The sequence below is a fragment of the Sminthopsis crassicaudata genome, chromosome 4 (genome assembly GCF_048593235.1).
Source record: "Sminthopsis crassicaudata isolate SCR6 chromosome 4, ASM4859323v1, whole genome shotgun sequence".
Classification (NCBI taxonomy): domain Eukaryota; kingdom Metazoa; phylum Chordata; class Mammalia; order Dasyuromorphia; family Dasyuridae; genus Sminthopsis; species Sminthopsis crassicaudata.
The window spans coordinates 460,496,131-460,511,014 of NC_133620.1; the positions used below are offsets into that span (position 1 = coordinate 460,496,131).

The 14,884-nt window shown below is 51.0% G+C and overlaps 1 protein-coding gene across 6 annotated transcripts in view; it reads right to left on the minus strand.

Annotated features, from left to right (window-relative positions):
* Nucleotides 1-14,884, minus strand: part of AUTS2 (activator of transcription and developmental regulator AUTS2) — a 1,090,636-nt gene that overhangs the window by 753,087 nt on the left and 322,665 nt on the right. Inside the window, exon 1 of one of the 6 annotated variants that reach the window (XM_074263993.1) lies at nt 13,981-14,135. The exons of the other annotated variants lie outside the window; for them this stretch is intronic. Within the exon in view, the coding sequence (XP_074120094.1) occupies nt 13,981-14,028 (48 nt within the window). The 5' untranslated portion in view covers nt 14,029-14,135. Of the gene's footprint in view, nt 1-13,980; nt 14,136-14,884 lie in introns of those variants that run through there. 6 annotated transcript variants of the gene reach the window in all.

The following is a 14,884-nucleotide window of genomic DNA, read 5'->3' on the forward strand; positions in this document are numbered from 1 at the left end:
GGCCCCGGCCCGGGTGGATGGCCCTGGCCCAGATGGAGAGCCCCGGCCCGAGTGGATGGCCCCGACCTCTCCAAGGCGACCCCTCTGAGCTCTGTTTGTGGCTCCACTTCCCACACTGCCCGCACCAAAGGGAAGCGCTGTCTAACCTTGCATTAACCCTAGGGAGGGATCAATAGCGTCACCCAAATAAAAAAGCAAAGGGAAAGGAAATCAGGTCATCTCTGGGGTTAAGACAATATTGAAGAGTCCAAGTTCCCTTTCCAATAAAAATATAGCCACAACCCCGGCCCTCAGAGGTCATTTCCTTGAAATACTGAACCTGTGGGTTTTCCTGGGAGCCAAGTGAGCTGAGAACCAAGGACGGCGCTGACCCATTAGCACGGATCTCAGAGCAGACCCCGGCGGCAGGATCTCCGACCTGTACCTGCCCCAACTCCTCCGGGCATTTCCTTTCCAGAAGCCCCCTCCCACGTCCCAAGCCCAGGTGCCCAGACACAGGTCAGGACGCCTGGCCCAGAGCCGCCTCTGACACCTCGTGCCGTGTGCCCAAGGGCAACCTCCAGCCTGTCCGAGGAAGCCACCCGACCTCTGTCCACCTTGGTTGTCTCATCTGTGAGATGGGCACAATCAAATCCCCATTTCTGAGGACGGTCAAATGGTCAAAGATCAAAATTGTAAATTGTTTTGCAAACCCTATGACGCTACATAAATGTTAGCTATCATTATCTATGACAACTAAGTCAGAGTGATGATGGGAGCAACTCACTCAGATACTAAATTCTAAAGATCTGCAGCAAATCTTTATCCCAGAATTCCTCTTGTTGTCAGTCACTTTTGTAGTCACGTTGGGTGTCTTCCAGGCCATTTCCTTCTCCAGCTCATTTGACAGATGAGGAAACTGAGGTCGGCTGATAACTGTCTAAGGCTGTATTTGAACTCGCACCGATGCATTTTCCTGATTCCAGGCCCGGCACTCTGCGCTGCCCAGCTGTACACTGCCCCTGGCGTGGTGTTTAAATTGCTCTTTTCGATGCATTTAAACCTTGTTCCTCATTCCTTTCTCCATCTCGGACTTCCCAACACAAGATGAGCCTTAGGAGGACAGGCACTAGAGCCCTTGCTCAGAGCTTTCCAGGCCCGGAGCAGGGAACGGTGCAATTATACTTCTCATTGCTTCCGGCGCTAAGTCCGCCTCTCTGAAATGAGTCCAGCATTTACTTTTAAAAAGTCATCCCTGAAGGTCTCCTAAAGGCACAGCAAATTTCTGAAAATTTGAAATTTTTGAAAATTTGAAAATTTCAAATTTCAAAATAAATTTTGAAAGATTTGTTTCTTACAGTGGCTCACAACTCTAGGACACAGTACCTGGCTAGGTGAGATGGTCTTGTGGACGATAAGAGCAATTATGGAATAAGAAGGAAGGCTCCTTTCTGCCGGGCCCCCCGATTCTTCAAAGATAGCAAGAAAAAGTCACTTTCCCATAATGCACCGCATGCACTCTGGTGTGAGCAGGTTTTTTGTTTTGTTTTGTTTTTCCCCCAAATGGTTTTCTCACAACATGTAGCTGGGACCTGCCTTTGCCACTTTTCCCTTCGGAGCTCGTCCGTGCACCACAGCCCTAATAATATTAAGCTGAATTTCGTGGCAGGAAGAATAAAGAGAGAAAAAAAGGTTACGTGTCTTGATCCCACACGGGCCAAGTCAAAGGCAAAACTCAGCTGACATGATACTGGATTTCCAGGTCTCTGCTCCATCTCCTGGACTGAATAGCCTTTTTCACTAATTAATGACTTTCCCATGAATTAAACAAGAGCTCTCTTCACTATTGAGGGGCACTGCAGCTTCTAATACAGCGGCTCCTCCATGGCAGGCGCTCGGCGTCACCTCTGAGGATGCAGAGTTCCCCTCCACCCCGAGGGCCCACAGCCTCTGACCAGGAGATCCAGCGTGGCTGCTTTCCAGCTAAGAGACTGATGTCCGCTGCTCTCCCCTTGGGCTCCCCATGCCCAGAGGGAAGAAAGGCCATAGGCTGGAGGGAAGCTAAGAGGACCAAATGAGACAGGAATTGACTCTCTCATTGTCAGGTTGTTCTGGCCCCGGATTCACCGCCGGCTACCTTTCCAGCTTTCTCTAAAAATGGATTTATTCCCCGGACCACATTTTCATACATGTACACACAGGCGTATGTATGTCCCACACATATGTGTATCACTGATACTATGGTGATACATACATATATGTAAATAACTGATACATCTTAGTGACCCACAACTGCCATGAGCAGATTCATTCACCCAAGACGAAAAGGTCCCGCTGCTCATTGAGGAATTTCAGTGTCCAGAAGAAGCAAAGCAGAGGGAGGTCTCTGGGGCCCGGCAGATGAGGGACGACCTTCACCCATGGACACTGCCCCTGTGGGAGCCAGACCCCAAGGCCCGGACACCACCCCTGTGGGAGCCAGATCCCAAGGCCCGGGCACTGCCCACAGAAGCTGGACCCCAAGGCCTGGACACTGCCCCCGTGGGAGCCGGACCCCAAGGCCCAGACACTACCCCTGTGGGAGCCAGACCCCAAGGCCCGGACACTGCCCCCGTGGGAGACGGACCCCAAGGCCCGGACACCACCCCTGTGGGAGCCAGACCCCAAGGCCCGGACACTGCCCCCGTGGGAGCCAGACCCCAAGGCCCGGACACCGCCCCTGTGGGAGCCAGACCCCAAGGCCCGGACACCACCCCTGTGGGAGCCAGATCCCAAGGCCCGGGCACTGCCCACAGAAGCTGGACCCCAAGGCCTGGACACTGCCCCCGTGGGAGCCGGACCCCAAGGCCCAGACACTACCCCTGTGGGAGCCAGACCCCAAGGCCCGGACACTGCCCCCGTGGGAGACGGACCCCAAGGCCCGGACACCACCCCTGTGGGAGCCAGACCCCAAGGCCCGGACACTGCCCCCGCGGGAGCCGGACCCCAAGGCCCAGACACCGCCCCCGTGGGAGCCGGACCCCAAGGCCCAGACACTACCCCTGTGGGAGCCAGACCCCAAGGCCCAGACACTGCCCCCGTGGGAGACGGACCCCAAGGCCCGGACACCGCCCCTGTGGGAGCCAGACCCCAAGGCCCGGACACTGCCCCCGTGGGAGCCGGACCCCAAGGCCCGGACACTGCCCCCGTGGGAGCCGGACCCCAAGGCCTCCAGGCCCAGGGCACCTGCAACAGCTGAAGGAAGGGCCTTCCTGTGTTCTGACGAGCTGGCGAGGGGGCACCATCAGGGCTCCCAGGCAGCGGAGCCCCGCTCTGTGTGCCCAGCACCCAGCCTGGTGGACACGGCGGAATCTCAATCAGAGCTTGCTGCCTGATGGACCGGAGCCTTTCTGACTTAGGAAAATGGCTTCCTGTCCAACCAGGGGGCGAGTCCCTCTCCCCAGTCAGGTGGGGCTGGACACTCCCATTCTGGAACTCCATTAATGTCCAGGAGGAGAAAAGGACTGTGGACACACCCAGAGCTTGCCAGGCGTCCCTCTGGTGCCTTGGGTGAAAATGAGCACTGCTATATGGGCCAAGGACTGAGTTTTATGTCATTAATAGAATTAAATCAGGCTTATGGGAAAGCACTTAATGGAGCCCTGAAGCCAAGAACAATTTAAAGAAGGCATTAGACGGCCTGGGTTTTATCGTCTCCACAGCCGGCCTGGCTCCACACCTCGGAGAAGGGGCCTCCTGATGCGGGGGCTGGGGCTCTGCCCTCCAAGGCTGAGGGGACCAGCATGAGTGGGCTTCTGCTGTCATTAACCTTCCCTTGGTGCCCTGCCCATCCAGCCGAGGCAGGCCCTTGACTTGGGAGGACGACCCCTCTCTGGGCCGGGGTTACGGACATCGCAGTCCACGTCCCGCCTCCCTCCTCCTCATGCCTGAAGCGCTCTCCCAGCCAGCATATATCCATTTTATGGGCAGGGGCCATCGACAGCCATTAAATGAAATGAATCAGGATTCATTTCATGAGCCTCGACCTTCTACTTATGTAAAGCTGTAAGCTGGGTTTTATTTACTGATCTAATAAAACCAGAGCAGTTGATGGAGAAATGAGGAAGGGACTGGAGCGAAATGACCCGACAAGATTCTCGCCTTTTCTGCCCTGACCTTGTATCATACAATTTAAACTTTATTGATGAGCAAGAGGATTGAATTCCAGTTTCAAATCATTCCGTGTAGACTTCTCTTGAGATATTTTTCAAAAAATGGCAAGGACAAATGGCCCACAAAAAGCTCTTTTAACGGCTTTTTCTGGATTTGAGTTTTTCGATCTGTTTATTCCTGAATGGACTGTAATACTCGGAGAGTGCAGAGGGACATTTACTTAATTTGGATGTTGCAATACAAATCCCCAGGGCCCCATGGAAATGATCCTAAGGCTATAATTTAGAATCCCAGTCCTTTTAGCTCCAATAGATAAATTGTTTCATACAAGGACAACTGCAAAAGACGGGCTTGAACGGGTGTCACAAAGGCACGGAAGAACCAAGCCCTACAAGGCGATTCTGAGACAGCCCATTAATCCATCCACTTCTGAACAAAACGGATTTATTTTATTCCGGACTTAGGAAATACTTTTAAAAAACCACAAAAGCTTCCAGATTTGGAGCCGAGGCAGATATGTTGGTCTACTACAAGTGGTAGAGGACGGCTTCGGACTCGCTCGTGAGGATCTCAGAGCAAAGTGGAGCTGGACACTCACCTGCAGAGGTGAAGAGCAGGTATTACGTGGAATTATGTGCCAGAAGCGCGGGGGCCAGGCGGAGTTTATTAAAAGTTACATCAAAATGAGACGCGTCCCTCTTGCTGACCCGTACACCTAAAGCATCACCTCCGGGCCTGCGACTTTTCCAGAAAGCCGGCTCTGACCTTGGGAGCGGAGGCCTGAGAGATGTGAGAGAGTCACCCTTTCTTCTCCCCGACAAAGATGGAAACTGAAGCCCGGAGGGGGCTCAGCGACAGCCAGCAGAGCCAAGGGCAGAGGCCGGGCCCAGGATCCCATCCCCTCCCCCACAGGATTCTGCCCTGAGCCAGGATACTCTGCCTTGGGAATCCAACAGAGACGTGATGCATAATATATTTTACTAACAGCGATCAATGTGGCGAGAAGGAGGCGCTTTAACCCGTGCTCTGCAGCCCCGTGTGGCGCGGTGGGAAGCGTGGTCCAGGAGGTGGTCCTCTCTTGGGGTCCTCTGCACCAGGAGCAGGAGTGTTAAATTCTACCAGGATGTGGGGAGACTTACTGTGGATCCCCCAGCTACAGCCCAGAGTAAGTGGGCCACGCCACGCGGGTCCTTTTTTCAGCAGCTTCAGCCCAGTTCCATCCTGGCAATAGCGCCTTTTCCCATCCATCTCAGTCCCATGTCCAGGAGAATTAAAGTGACATTTTCTCGACAAACATCCACCAAGACCAGTTTTACCGGGTGCTCATCACTTTAGCCCACGCCGGGGAGAGGGAGGAACATGGTTCTCATCATGAAAAAGCAAGATGGCGGCCCAGGGCTAGCCAGGTCAGAGGACAACAGAGGCAGCGGTTTATAACAGTTCCATGGGATCATAGCAGATAAATCAGACCTTGGCAGTCACAGAATCAGAGAATAAAGGCGTCCCGGCTGGGAGTCAGGGGCCATTTTAGGGCAAGGCTGGCTTGAAAGCGGCCGCCATTCTACAAGGCCACAAAGGGTTATCCAGCCTCTGCCCCATGGACGGGTGAGCCACGGCTCGTCAGGCGGCTTCACTGGCGGTGCGGCGCTGATCCTCGGGAAGTTCCCCCAAACAAGAGGCGAGTTTACCTGCTGCCGTTTCCCACCTGGCTCCCGCTTCTGCTCTCAGAGGGGAGGCCCTTAATGGGCAGTGAACAGGGTGCAGATCCCAGAGACATGGCATGTGGGCCCAGAGGTGTGGGCACACAGCGCAGACACGCAAGTGTGGGCATGCAGGTGTGGGCACACACACTCCAGCACATAGGCATGGGCACAGAGACGTGGGCACACAGGCCCAGGCTACAATGTCCTGAAAGAAAATCTGCCAAGTGGAGTTAAAAAAACAAACCCTATAGCCGGGAGCAGGAAAAAAGAAGGGGAAAAGCCTCCCGGAGCTCAGAGGTCGCCGTGCTTTTAATCTTTCTTAGACCACGGGCAAGGCCACGGTCAGCAGGGCCTGACATCCAGGAAAGCCGGCCCGGTGGTTCTGTTCAACCAGCTACAGATGTCTGGTGCCTCCTCCATGTCTCCCACCATGCTATCTGGGGGCTCTAAGCCAAGTCAGGACAGGGTGGGAGGAAGAGGAGAAAAGATGAGGAAGAAGGAGGAAGAAGGATGGAAGAGGAAGAGGAGAGAAAGGAGAAGGGAGGGGGAGAAAAGAGGGAGGAGGAAGGGGAGGAGAGCAGGAGTGCATAGGGAGGAAGGGGAAGGAAGAAAAAGAGGGAGAAGGACACAAGCTCCTTTTAAGGAGTATATGATATTACTGGCAAGGGGCAGTGAGATGGGACGTGGAATCAGAAAGACTTGAATTCAAATCCAGCCTCAGACACTCACTGGATGGATGATCCTGGTCAAGTCACTTTACCCTGTCTGCCTCAGTTTCCTCATCTGTCAAATGAGCCAGAGAAGGAAAGGGGTGCAAAGCCAACACTGTCCAGTCCACTGTCATGACCCCCACTTTCCACAGGGACAGGGGCATCTGAGCAGTACAACAGGTGGAGTTCTGCACGGGAGACCAGAGCCCTACTGTACTCCCATCACTGCCCTCACCATCTGCCCCTTGGCAAAGTCACTGCCCTCCTAAGCCATGGTTTTCTCATCTGTGAAGTGGGTCCAATAATACATAATAGCACAAATGGTGCATCAGAACCTTGAACGCACAATATGAAGGCTAGTTCTGAGTGACTTCTCCGTCCCACACGGTGCTATCCCCACATCACAGATGGGAAACCCAAGGACCCAACAGGCTTGTCCTTGATCACAAAGCTAATGAGCGGGAGAGCGGGGATTCGAACCCAGATCTCCGTGCCCAGAGCAGCATTCCCTCCCCAATGCCTTTCCACAATATGCCTGGCTCACTGAGGCTTGTCCCTGGCCAAGCATGACGCCTCCTTCAAATTAAACACACACATGCACATGCACCCACATGCACTCTACACACTCCACACACATGTGCACATGCACACATCACACACGCCCACGTGTGATAAGAGCACAATGTACATTTCACTTGCACACAATGTACATATCATGTGTGGATATTTTATGTATATGGCAGTGCACACATAATCACTCTCACACATGTACATGACACAGAACATTTATACTTTACTCATGCACATATGTACACATGAACACACAAGGCACACACATATTACACATGCACATGCCACATGCACGTGGAGATTTCACTCATACACACATGTGCACACTAATTCACATATACATGTCATCCACACAGTGCGCACACACACGCTACAGTGTGCACTCCATTCACACACGTATACAGTACACATCACATATTTCACATGCACACATCAATGTACATTTCATTTGCACACATGTACAAACCACACACAAATTTCACATGGACACAAGTCACACACATTTCACTCATGCACACATGTACATATCACACAATGTACATTTCACTTCCACACTTGTACATCTCCATTGACTCACACATGTACATATCATACAATGTACATTTCACGCAAATGCACAACATACATGTCACAGCACATTTCACACATGCACACATAGCAATTTCACACACACAGTCATTTCACTTGCACACACGCCACATAAGTACATATCACTCATGCACACATATGTATGTGACAGTGTGCATTTTACACACATGTACATATCACAATGTTTCACATGCACACGTGTCATGTACATTTCTCGCACATATGCACACATGAATAAATCACACAGATTTCACATTCACACAGTACATTTTGCTCACATGATGCACACATGTACACATCACACGGCGATCTCTTTGTGCACTTTACACACATGTACAGATCACCCAGATTTCACATGCTCGCACATATACATTTCATTCGCACACACGTACACAGCCCCTTCTTGCTCCTGGATTACTGGGAGCTGGAAGGGATGAAGGCAGTGGGAGGAGGCTCCTGAGACAGTGGAGGACGCGGGTCACAATCTGCATGGGAAAAGGCAATGTCCACATCAAAGAAAGTCAGATGCTCAAGCTTTTGGGATGGGAAGGACATGAGTCCAAGAATGTACCAGATGAATTGGAGGGGGAGACTTCCTCACAATTGGTAAGGAGAAAGGGCAGCTGGATCACAAGACACCAAGAAGAGATTTGGGGGAAGGGGAAGAGGAAGAGGAAGGCAAAGGCAGAAAGGAAACACCCAAGGCCGTGGAATTCATGTATTTAAGGGGAAGAATCAAAGGAACGCACTCCTTTCCATCTCCAGAGGTGGTGGACTATGGGTATGAAACACTCTCTGCCTCCATTGATACCTCTGATGGATCTCTTCGTTTTACTAAACTGCTCCCACGAGCCCCACCGCCCCACCCATTTTCTTTTCCAGTCTTTGTCACAGGAGACGATGGCTCTTTGGGTAGAGAAGGGGAGATTGGAGAGAGATATTTGGAAATAAAAGTATTTAGAAAAAACAAATCAATTATTTTTAACGCCCCCCAAAAAAGAATGTGGACAAACCCCAGAGAGGAGAGTTCTTTACACTCATTTTTCTGATTTAAAGGCAGCCCGTGAAAAGATATTTCAACTTAAAATCAGGAACCCCCAAATTCAGTATGGACTGTCACTAAACCCGTCAGTCTTGGTTTAATGTAGACAACAACAAAACAGGCTTGTTTGTCAGACTCAAACTAGAGAGACACATTAAACTCTTTGCAAAATTTGAATCCTCACAAATGCAACTGTGATTGTTATCATTACTGTGGGGTACAAAGTCCTCTGGTTGAACCGAGGATTGGGGGGTGGGAAGAGTTGCCCCCCAATGCCAGCTCCACGGGCCCCCCTCTCTGGACTATTCCTCCCTAAAGGAAGGGGAGCTGCGGAACTCTGCTCAATCTTTTGGTAAAACCTCCTTCTCTGCCCCCATAATGGCCCCGTAATGACAGTTAATAAGCAAAAATTCAAGCCCTCGTAAAGGCAGGCCAGAAAAAGGGAAAAAAATGCTCTCATGGCAATGAAGTTTCTGCAAAAAGAATGAGACCAGTGTTCAGAAAGAGAAAGGGGAATAATGTCTGAAAAGGAGAGGAAGGAAATCCCAGGGATAAACTTTCTCAAAGAACAGGGTCGCTGATTAAAGGATACAAAATCAAGGTTTCCTAAAAGGCTTTGTAAAAGACCAAAATTCAGTGTCCCCTCCCCAGTTCACCCACATCCCCATCCCATTTTAAGAATAAATGCGAACACAGGGAGAAAAAAGAAAAAAAAAAAAGCACAATGTCCCAATTGGGACAGCCCAAAGCCGACTTTCCAGATTCTCTGGGGAAGCCCGCGTCCCCCCTCTCAGAACAATGCTTGTAAAGACACGGGACTCTTGTGGTCGTGGGGGTAGTTCAGCATTTCTTGGCCATTTCTTGTCCAGCTCATTTGACAGATGAGTAAACTGAGGCAAACAGGGCAAAGTGACCTGCCAGGGTCACCCAGCCGGGAAGGATCTGAAGCCAGATTCGAACCCCAGGAAGAGGCGCTGTGGTCAGGATTTATCCACCGCGCCACAATCAGAAGTCAACCAGTGATTCTGAAATAAAGTTACTGAATATGAGAAATCCCACTTCCAATACTGACCAGTTCTATGGGCCGGGCAAATCTTTTACTTTCTCTGAACCTTAATCTTCTCATCTGGAAAATGGGTATGTAAAGTGATGCTCCTGAACTCTCCCCTAGTATTACGCTGTCTCGCCCTCAGTCAATCACAGAATGGTCCCAATCGTGACCAAGGAACTTTGGAGACCCACCAGATGGACAGAATCACAGACCAGAGGGCAACTGGTCTAAAATCCTCATTTTACAGAAAAGCAAACTGAGGCTCCCCGGGGCTCGCCGCGGTCACTCCAGTTCTGTCAAATGCAGCCCCTGAATCCGGAGGCCGATGTGCCAGCCTGACGTCTTATTCTCAGCCCCTTCTGAGCCCCCCAGCCCAGAGTTCTGTGGGCCATGGGGTAAAAGAAGCCGCAGCTTTGCTCCTTCCCTTTCCCCAGGAAGCCCTAGAGGCTATGAGAGCTCCCAGGCCCTTGACCGTCTTCTAGCCAAGACTTGGTGACCTTTCTGGTGTCCAGGGTCCCTGTGGGGTACAGTCTAAAATGCCTTAAAACCCAGAGGACACCAATTGGGCCGGAACAGTAAAAAACATAAAAGGCAAGTCTGCAGACCCCAGCTAAGGAGCTTCCTCGAGTCGAAGCCCCCACTCCACGGAGCCAGAGGAGGAAATGCATTTGTTTCACATCACACTGCTCGTGGCAGAAGGAGATAACGTGCAAGTTCAGAAATCCACTGAACTTCTTTATCTCCTGCTTCCCATCTCCAGAGGATTTTCTTAATTGGAAAACTTAATAATAAATACTCAGCTTCCTCTTAAATTTGTGCCGTGGTATAAGATGGCTTCCCATCCTAGGCTGGGGGCCGGAGGACACTCCAGGGGCCAGTTCTGTTTTATTGCAACAACTTACTGACTTTTCCATATTTAAGGAAAAACAAAACAAAGCAAAGGAGGGAGGGGGGGTTGGGATAATGGGCCAGGCAGTCACACAGGCCTCCCGTTCCCAGTGTGGGCTTCCATCTCTACAGGGACATGTGGGGTGGGAGAATGAAAGACTGAAGAGCAAAACACGCTTAAAATCATCTCCAGAATTCCCAATCAACCGTTAAGCAGTGGGAGAATGCTAGAAGGGGAAATAATCCTTTCCCCAGGAGAAATGAGCAAGTCCCAAACCGTACCATTAACTCTTCCAGATCTTGTAAACAGAAGTATAACATTGCAGAGACAACAATCTCTGGGCCAGAATAGCTGTGCTGATGGAGAAGGGGGGAGAGACGGAGGGGGAGCCTTTGAAATGAAAATCCTCTTGTTTCACAGGCAGTGAACAAGGCTTGACAGTCATGGGGACACAGCAGAAAGAATCACAGGCAGCTCGTCCCTGGGCTTCCTTCCACTCCCAAGGCAGACTCCAAGGGAGTCGGAACCCGATTAAATTCAGTTTCACCATTTCCCAGCCTTCCTGATCTATAAGCCAGGCCTTCTGCTCCATGACACGGACAAATCCCGATCGAACCCACAGGCGGACATGCTGGGAGAAGGAAGACCCTCTGGGAGAGGAGACACAGAGTGTCTCAATGGAATCACCGGGCCCGGCCACCCTCTGCAAAAAGGAATCCCCAGACGCCTCCACGGGCCTGGGCGACAAGAATGAAAATTTCCACCAGAAGAAACCGAACGGTCTCCCTCAAGGATCCAAATCAGAGATGGAGAGCTGGAAGAAACCTCGGACACCATCTAAGCAGCTCACTTGTTTTTTGTTGTTTGTTTGTTTGTTTGTTTGTTTGTTTGTTTGTTTGTTTGTTTGTTTGTTCGAGCTCACTCATTTTGCAAAGGAGGAAACCAAGGTTCAGATGGTTAGTTAATAATTTATTTAGCCTTTATTGTATGTCAGACACTAGGGTCATAAACTAACTACATGCACATAAGACATAGAGAATGAAGAGATAGTTTAAGTTCCAAGTTCTCATATGGGATCACGTGACTGAATGTGGGGGTTGTGAAATAATGATTTATGATCAGCAAATGTTTGATTTGTACACTTATAGACTTATATATCTGGAGTCACATAAAAATTCCTCAAGCAAAAAGGAGTCACAAGTGGGACAAGTTTAAGAAGCCCTGGTTTAGTGACTTATCCAAATGGCATGAAGAAAAACAAGAGGGGAGGGAGATCATAACAGCATTAACCACCGATCAAGAAGCATTTGATGGAGGCCTACTATGTGCTGGACACGTCAATGGAATTAAATAGCAATGACTCTTGGATTTAAAGCTGCAAGGAAAGTTAGAGGCCACAGATTCCTACCACAGCATTTTCCGGAGGAAGAGGAGCCCAGAGCAGGCCAAAAACGACTTGTTCACCATGACCCAGGAAAGAGTCAGAACCCACAATTCCTCACTTGCCAACACTACCACTTTTTCTACATGAGAAAGCCATTAAGACTCGGGGAAAGCAAAGGATATGAGGGGAAATTTAGGCAATCTATGAAAATAAAAGTCAATTTATTTTTCCTAAAAAAGAGGTCAGATCACAAACGGTTAAAGTCACTTCCTCTTAAGTTGAGCTAAAGTCAGGGGGGCAAATCGCATCTTCAGAAACACGACCCCAACAAGATGGCTCCAAGATCGAGAATGACCCAGCCCAATTCACACATGTTCTTTCACCCAACCCTGAATACACAGCAGTCCCACTGGGCATTAATAGACAAGTCAATGAAGTCTCCCCGGGAGGGAGTTTAGAGTCCGATCCCAGCCCGATGCAAATGACAGGATGCGTGAGGGAACAAAGCTGCTTCAGACAAACAAGCGTCCCCCGATCATGGTGCTCTCTGGGGGAGTCCGGAATCCCGCTTTCAAACCCTCCCCATCAAAACAGCTACTCCTGTCTTTCTTGTGGCTAAAGATTCTATTTCTGTATATGTGTATACATATACATGCCGATATGTGTGTGTGTGTGTGTGTACACCCGCACACCTGCACATTCACACAGCACATCTAGGAATTCCCACACATGAAATATGTATGTAGGCAGACACACATATGCATACATGGAAATCCTCACAGACACACACGCCTACACAGAACTGCACATGCCGACACCTATATAAGCACACACATGTGTAGACATATTTATCCATATACATAAATAAATATACACTCCTACATATATATTCACAGATATATACAGACATACAGCTACAACATGCACAAACATATATGCATATATAGGCCCAATAAACACTATATATATATATATATATATATATATATATATATATATATATATATATATATACATACACACACACCTGTATATACTTATAGATACATCACATATAGACACACAGATGTAATACACACACACACACTCATCCATATAAATAAACATACACCCTTACAAACACACTCATAGACGCATCACATTTAAACACACAGATACAATACACACATACATAACATAAAAACATATAAACAGTAAAGATAGACACAATCCGTGTATATATATATATGCATACACATGCTTACATGGACACTCACAGATACGTTACATGTAGACATATAGAGACACTACACACATGTAGGCACACATAAACACTATAGACAGACACATCCGTACATATAGTTATAAATACACACACATGCACATAGATGCTCATAGATACATTACACATGGACACAGATACACTACACACATGCACACACATGTAGGCACACATTAACACTGTTACACATATCTCTCCATATAAATATACACAACTGCATGTACTCACAGAGGCATTACACACATGTATAAATAAACACCCCCTATATACACTCACAGGTCCATTACATAGAAACATATATAGACACACACACATCCATATACACATATGCACACACGCTCACACACACATACACACACACAACAGACACATCCATATACATATTTCTGTGCTCACAGACACACACACACACAGACTCTCCACCTGGGATTCTCCACACTCTGAGGCGGGCGGTGACTCGGCGGGAGACCCGCTGCGGGGCCAGGGCAGGCTCGGTGGGCAGCGGTGCCCACCCGGCACTGTAGCCCCCCCTCCCCAGCAGCCGCCGGAGCTTCCCCGGGACCCCCCCCCCTTTGTCTCGGTTGCCCGCGGCCGGAGAGGGCTGTCAGCAGGAGACGGCGGGTCCCGGGCGGGGAGAACGTCCGGACTCACCTTCTCCGCATACTTGAACTTGACATAGAACCAACTGGACTTGATCATTGTCTCGCTCTGGGAGCGGGGGCCGCGGTGACCCTCACGGCGCCGAGCAGAGTCCGGCTGCTCCGGGAGCGTCTCTCCGCTGGCGGGCTCTCCCCAGGGCGCAGGAAGGGTCCCGGAGGCCGCCCCCTCCCGCACCTCCGCCGTCCCCGGCGCGCTCCGGAGTCTGAGCCCGCCCCCGCCCCCTCCCGCCCGGCCGGCCCGCTCCCTCCCGCTCCCTCCCGCCCCCGCCTCCCTCCCGCTCTCCTTGGCCGTCTGACAAGAGAATTCCTCAAATGGACTTCAGCTGCATTCATCCCAAATGGCACATGTCAGGAGAGCCGGGAGGCCGGCCCGGGCCTGGCAGCCTCCCAGCGGGGGGAGGGCGGCCTCCACCCCGGGCCGCGGGATGGATAAGGGAGCCCGCCTCTCCCGGGGACGCGGATTAACACCTGGCTAAACATTATTCTGACAACAGCCGGGCCGCCCGAGCCCCCCGGGCCCCCAAAGGGAGCGGCGCCGCCCCTCCCTCCGCCCACCCGCCCCCTAAAAACCACAGAGAGTCCGCTTTTTTGGGGGGCGCATCTCCCGTACAGCCTGGATGCGCTTCTCACGAGCCCCCCGCCGCAGAGCGCACCTGGAAGGGGCGGCCCGGCCCCGGCTGCGCCCCCTCCTCCCGCCGCCACCGGCCCAGAAGGCGCAGGGAGCTTGGCCACCGCGGTCCGGGGAGTCGGCGCCCTTGGGGAGCAGTCGGCGGCTCTCGTGTCCCGGTGGAAGAAGAGGGGCGCCCCCTTTGCAGGGAGGGGGAGGGGTGAAAAGGCAGGAGCCGAAAACCTCTCGGGCAGTGCTAGTGCCTAAGCCAGGCGTCCCGCCGTCGGAA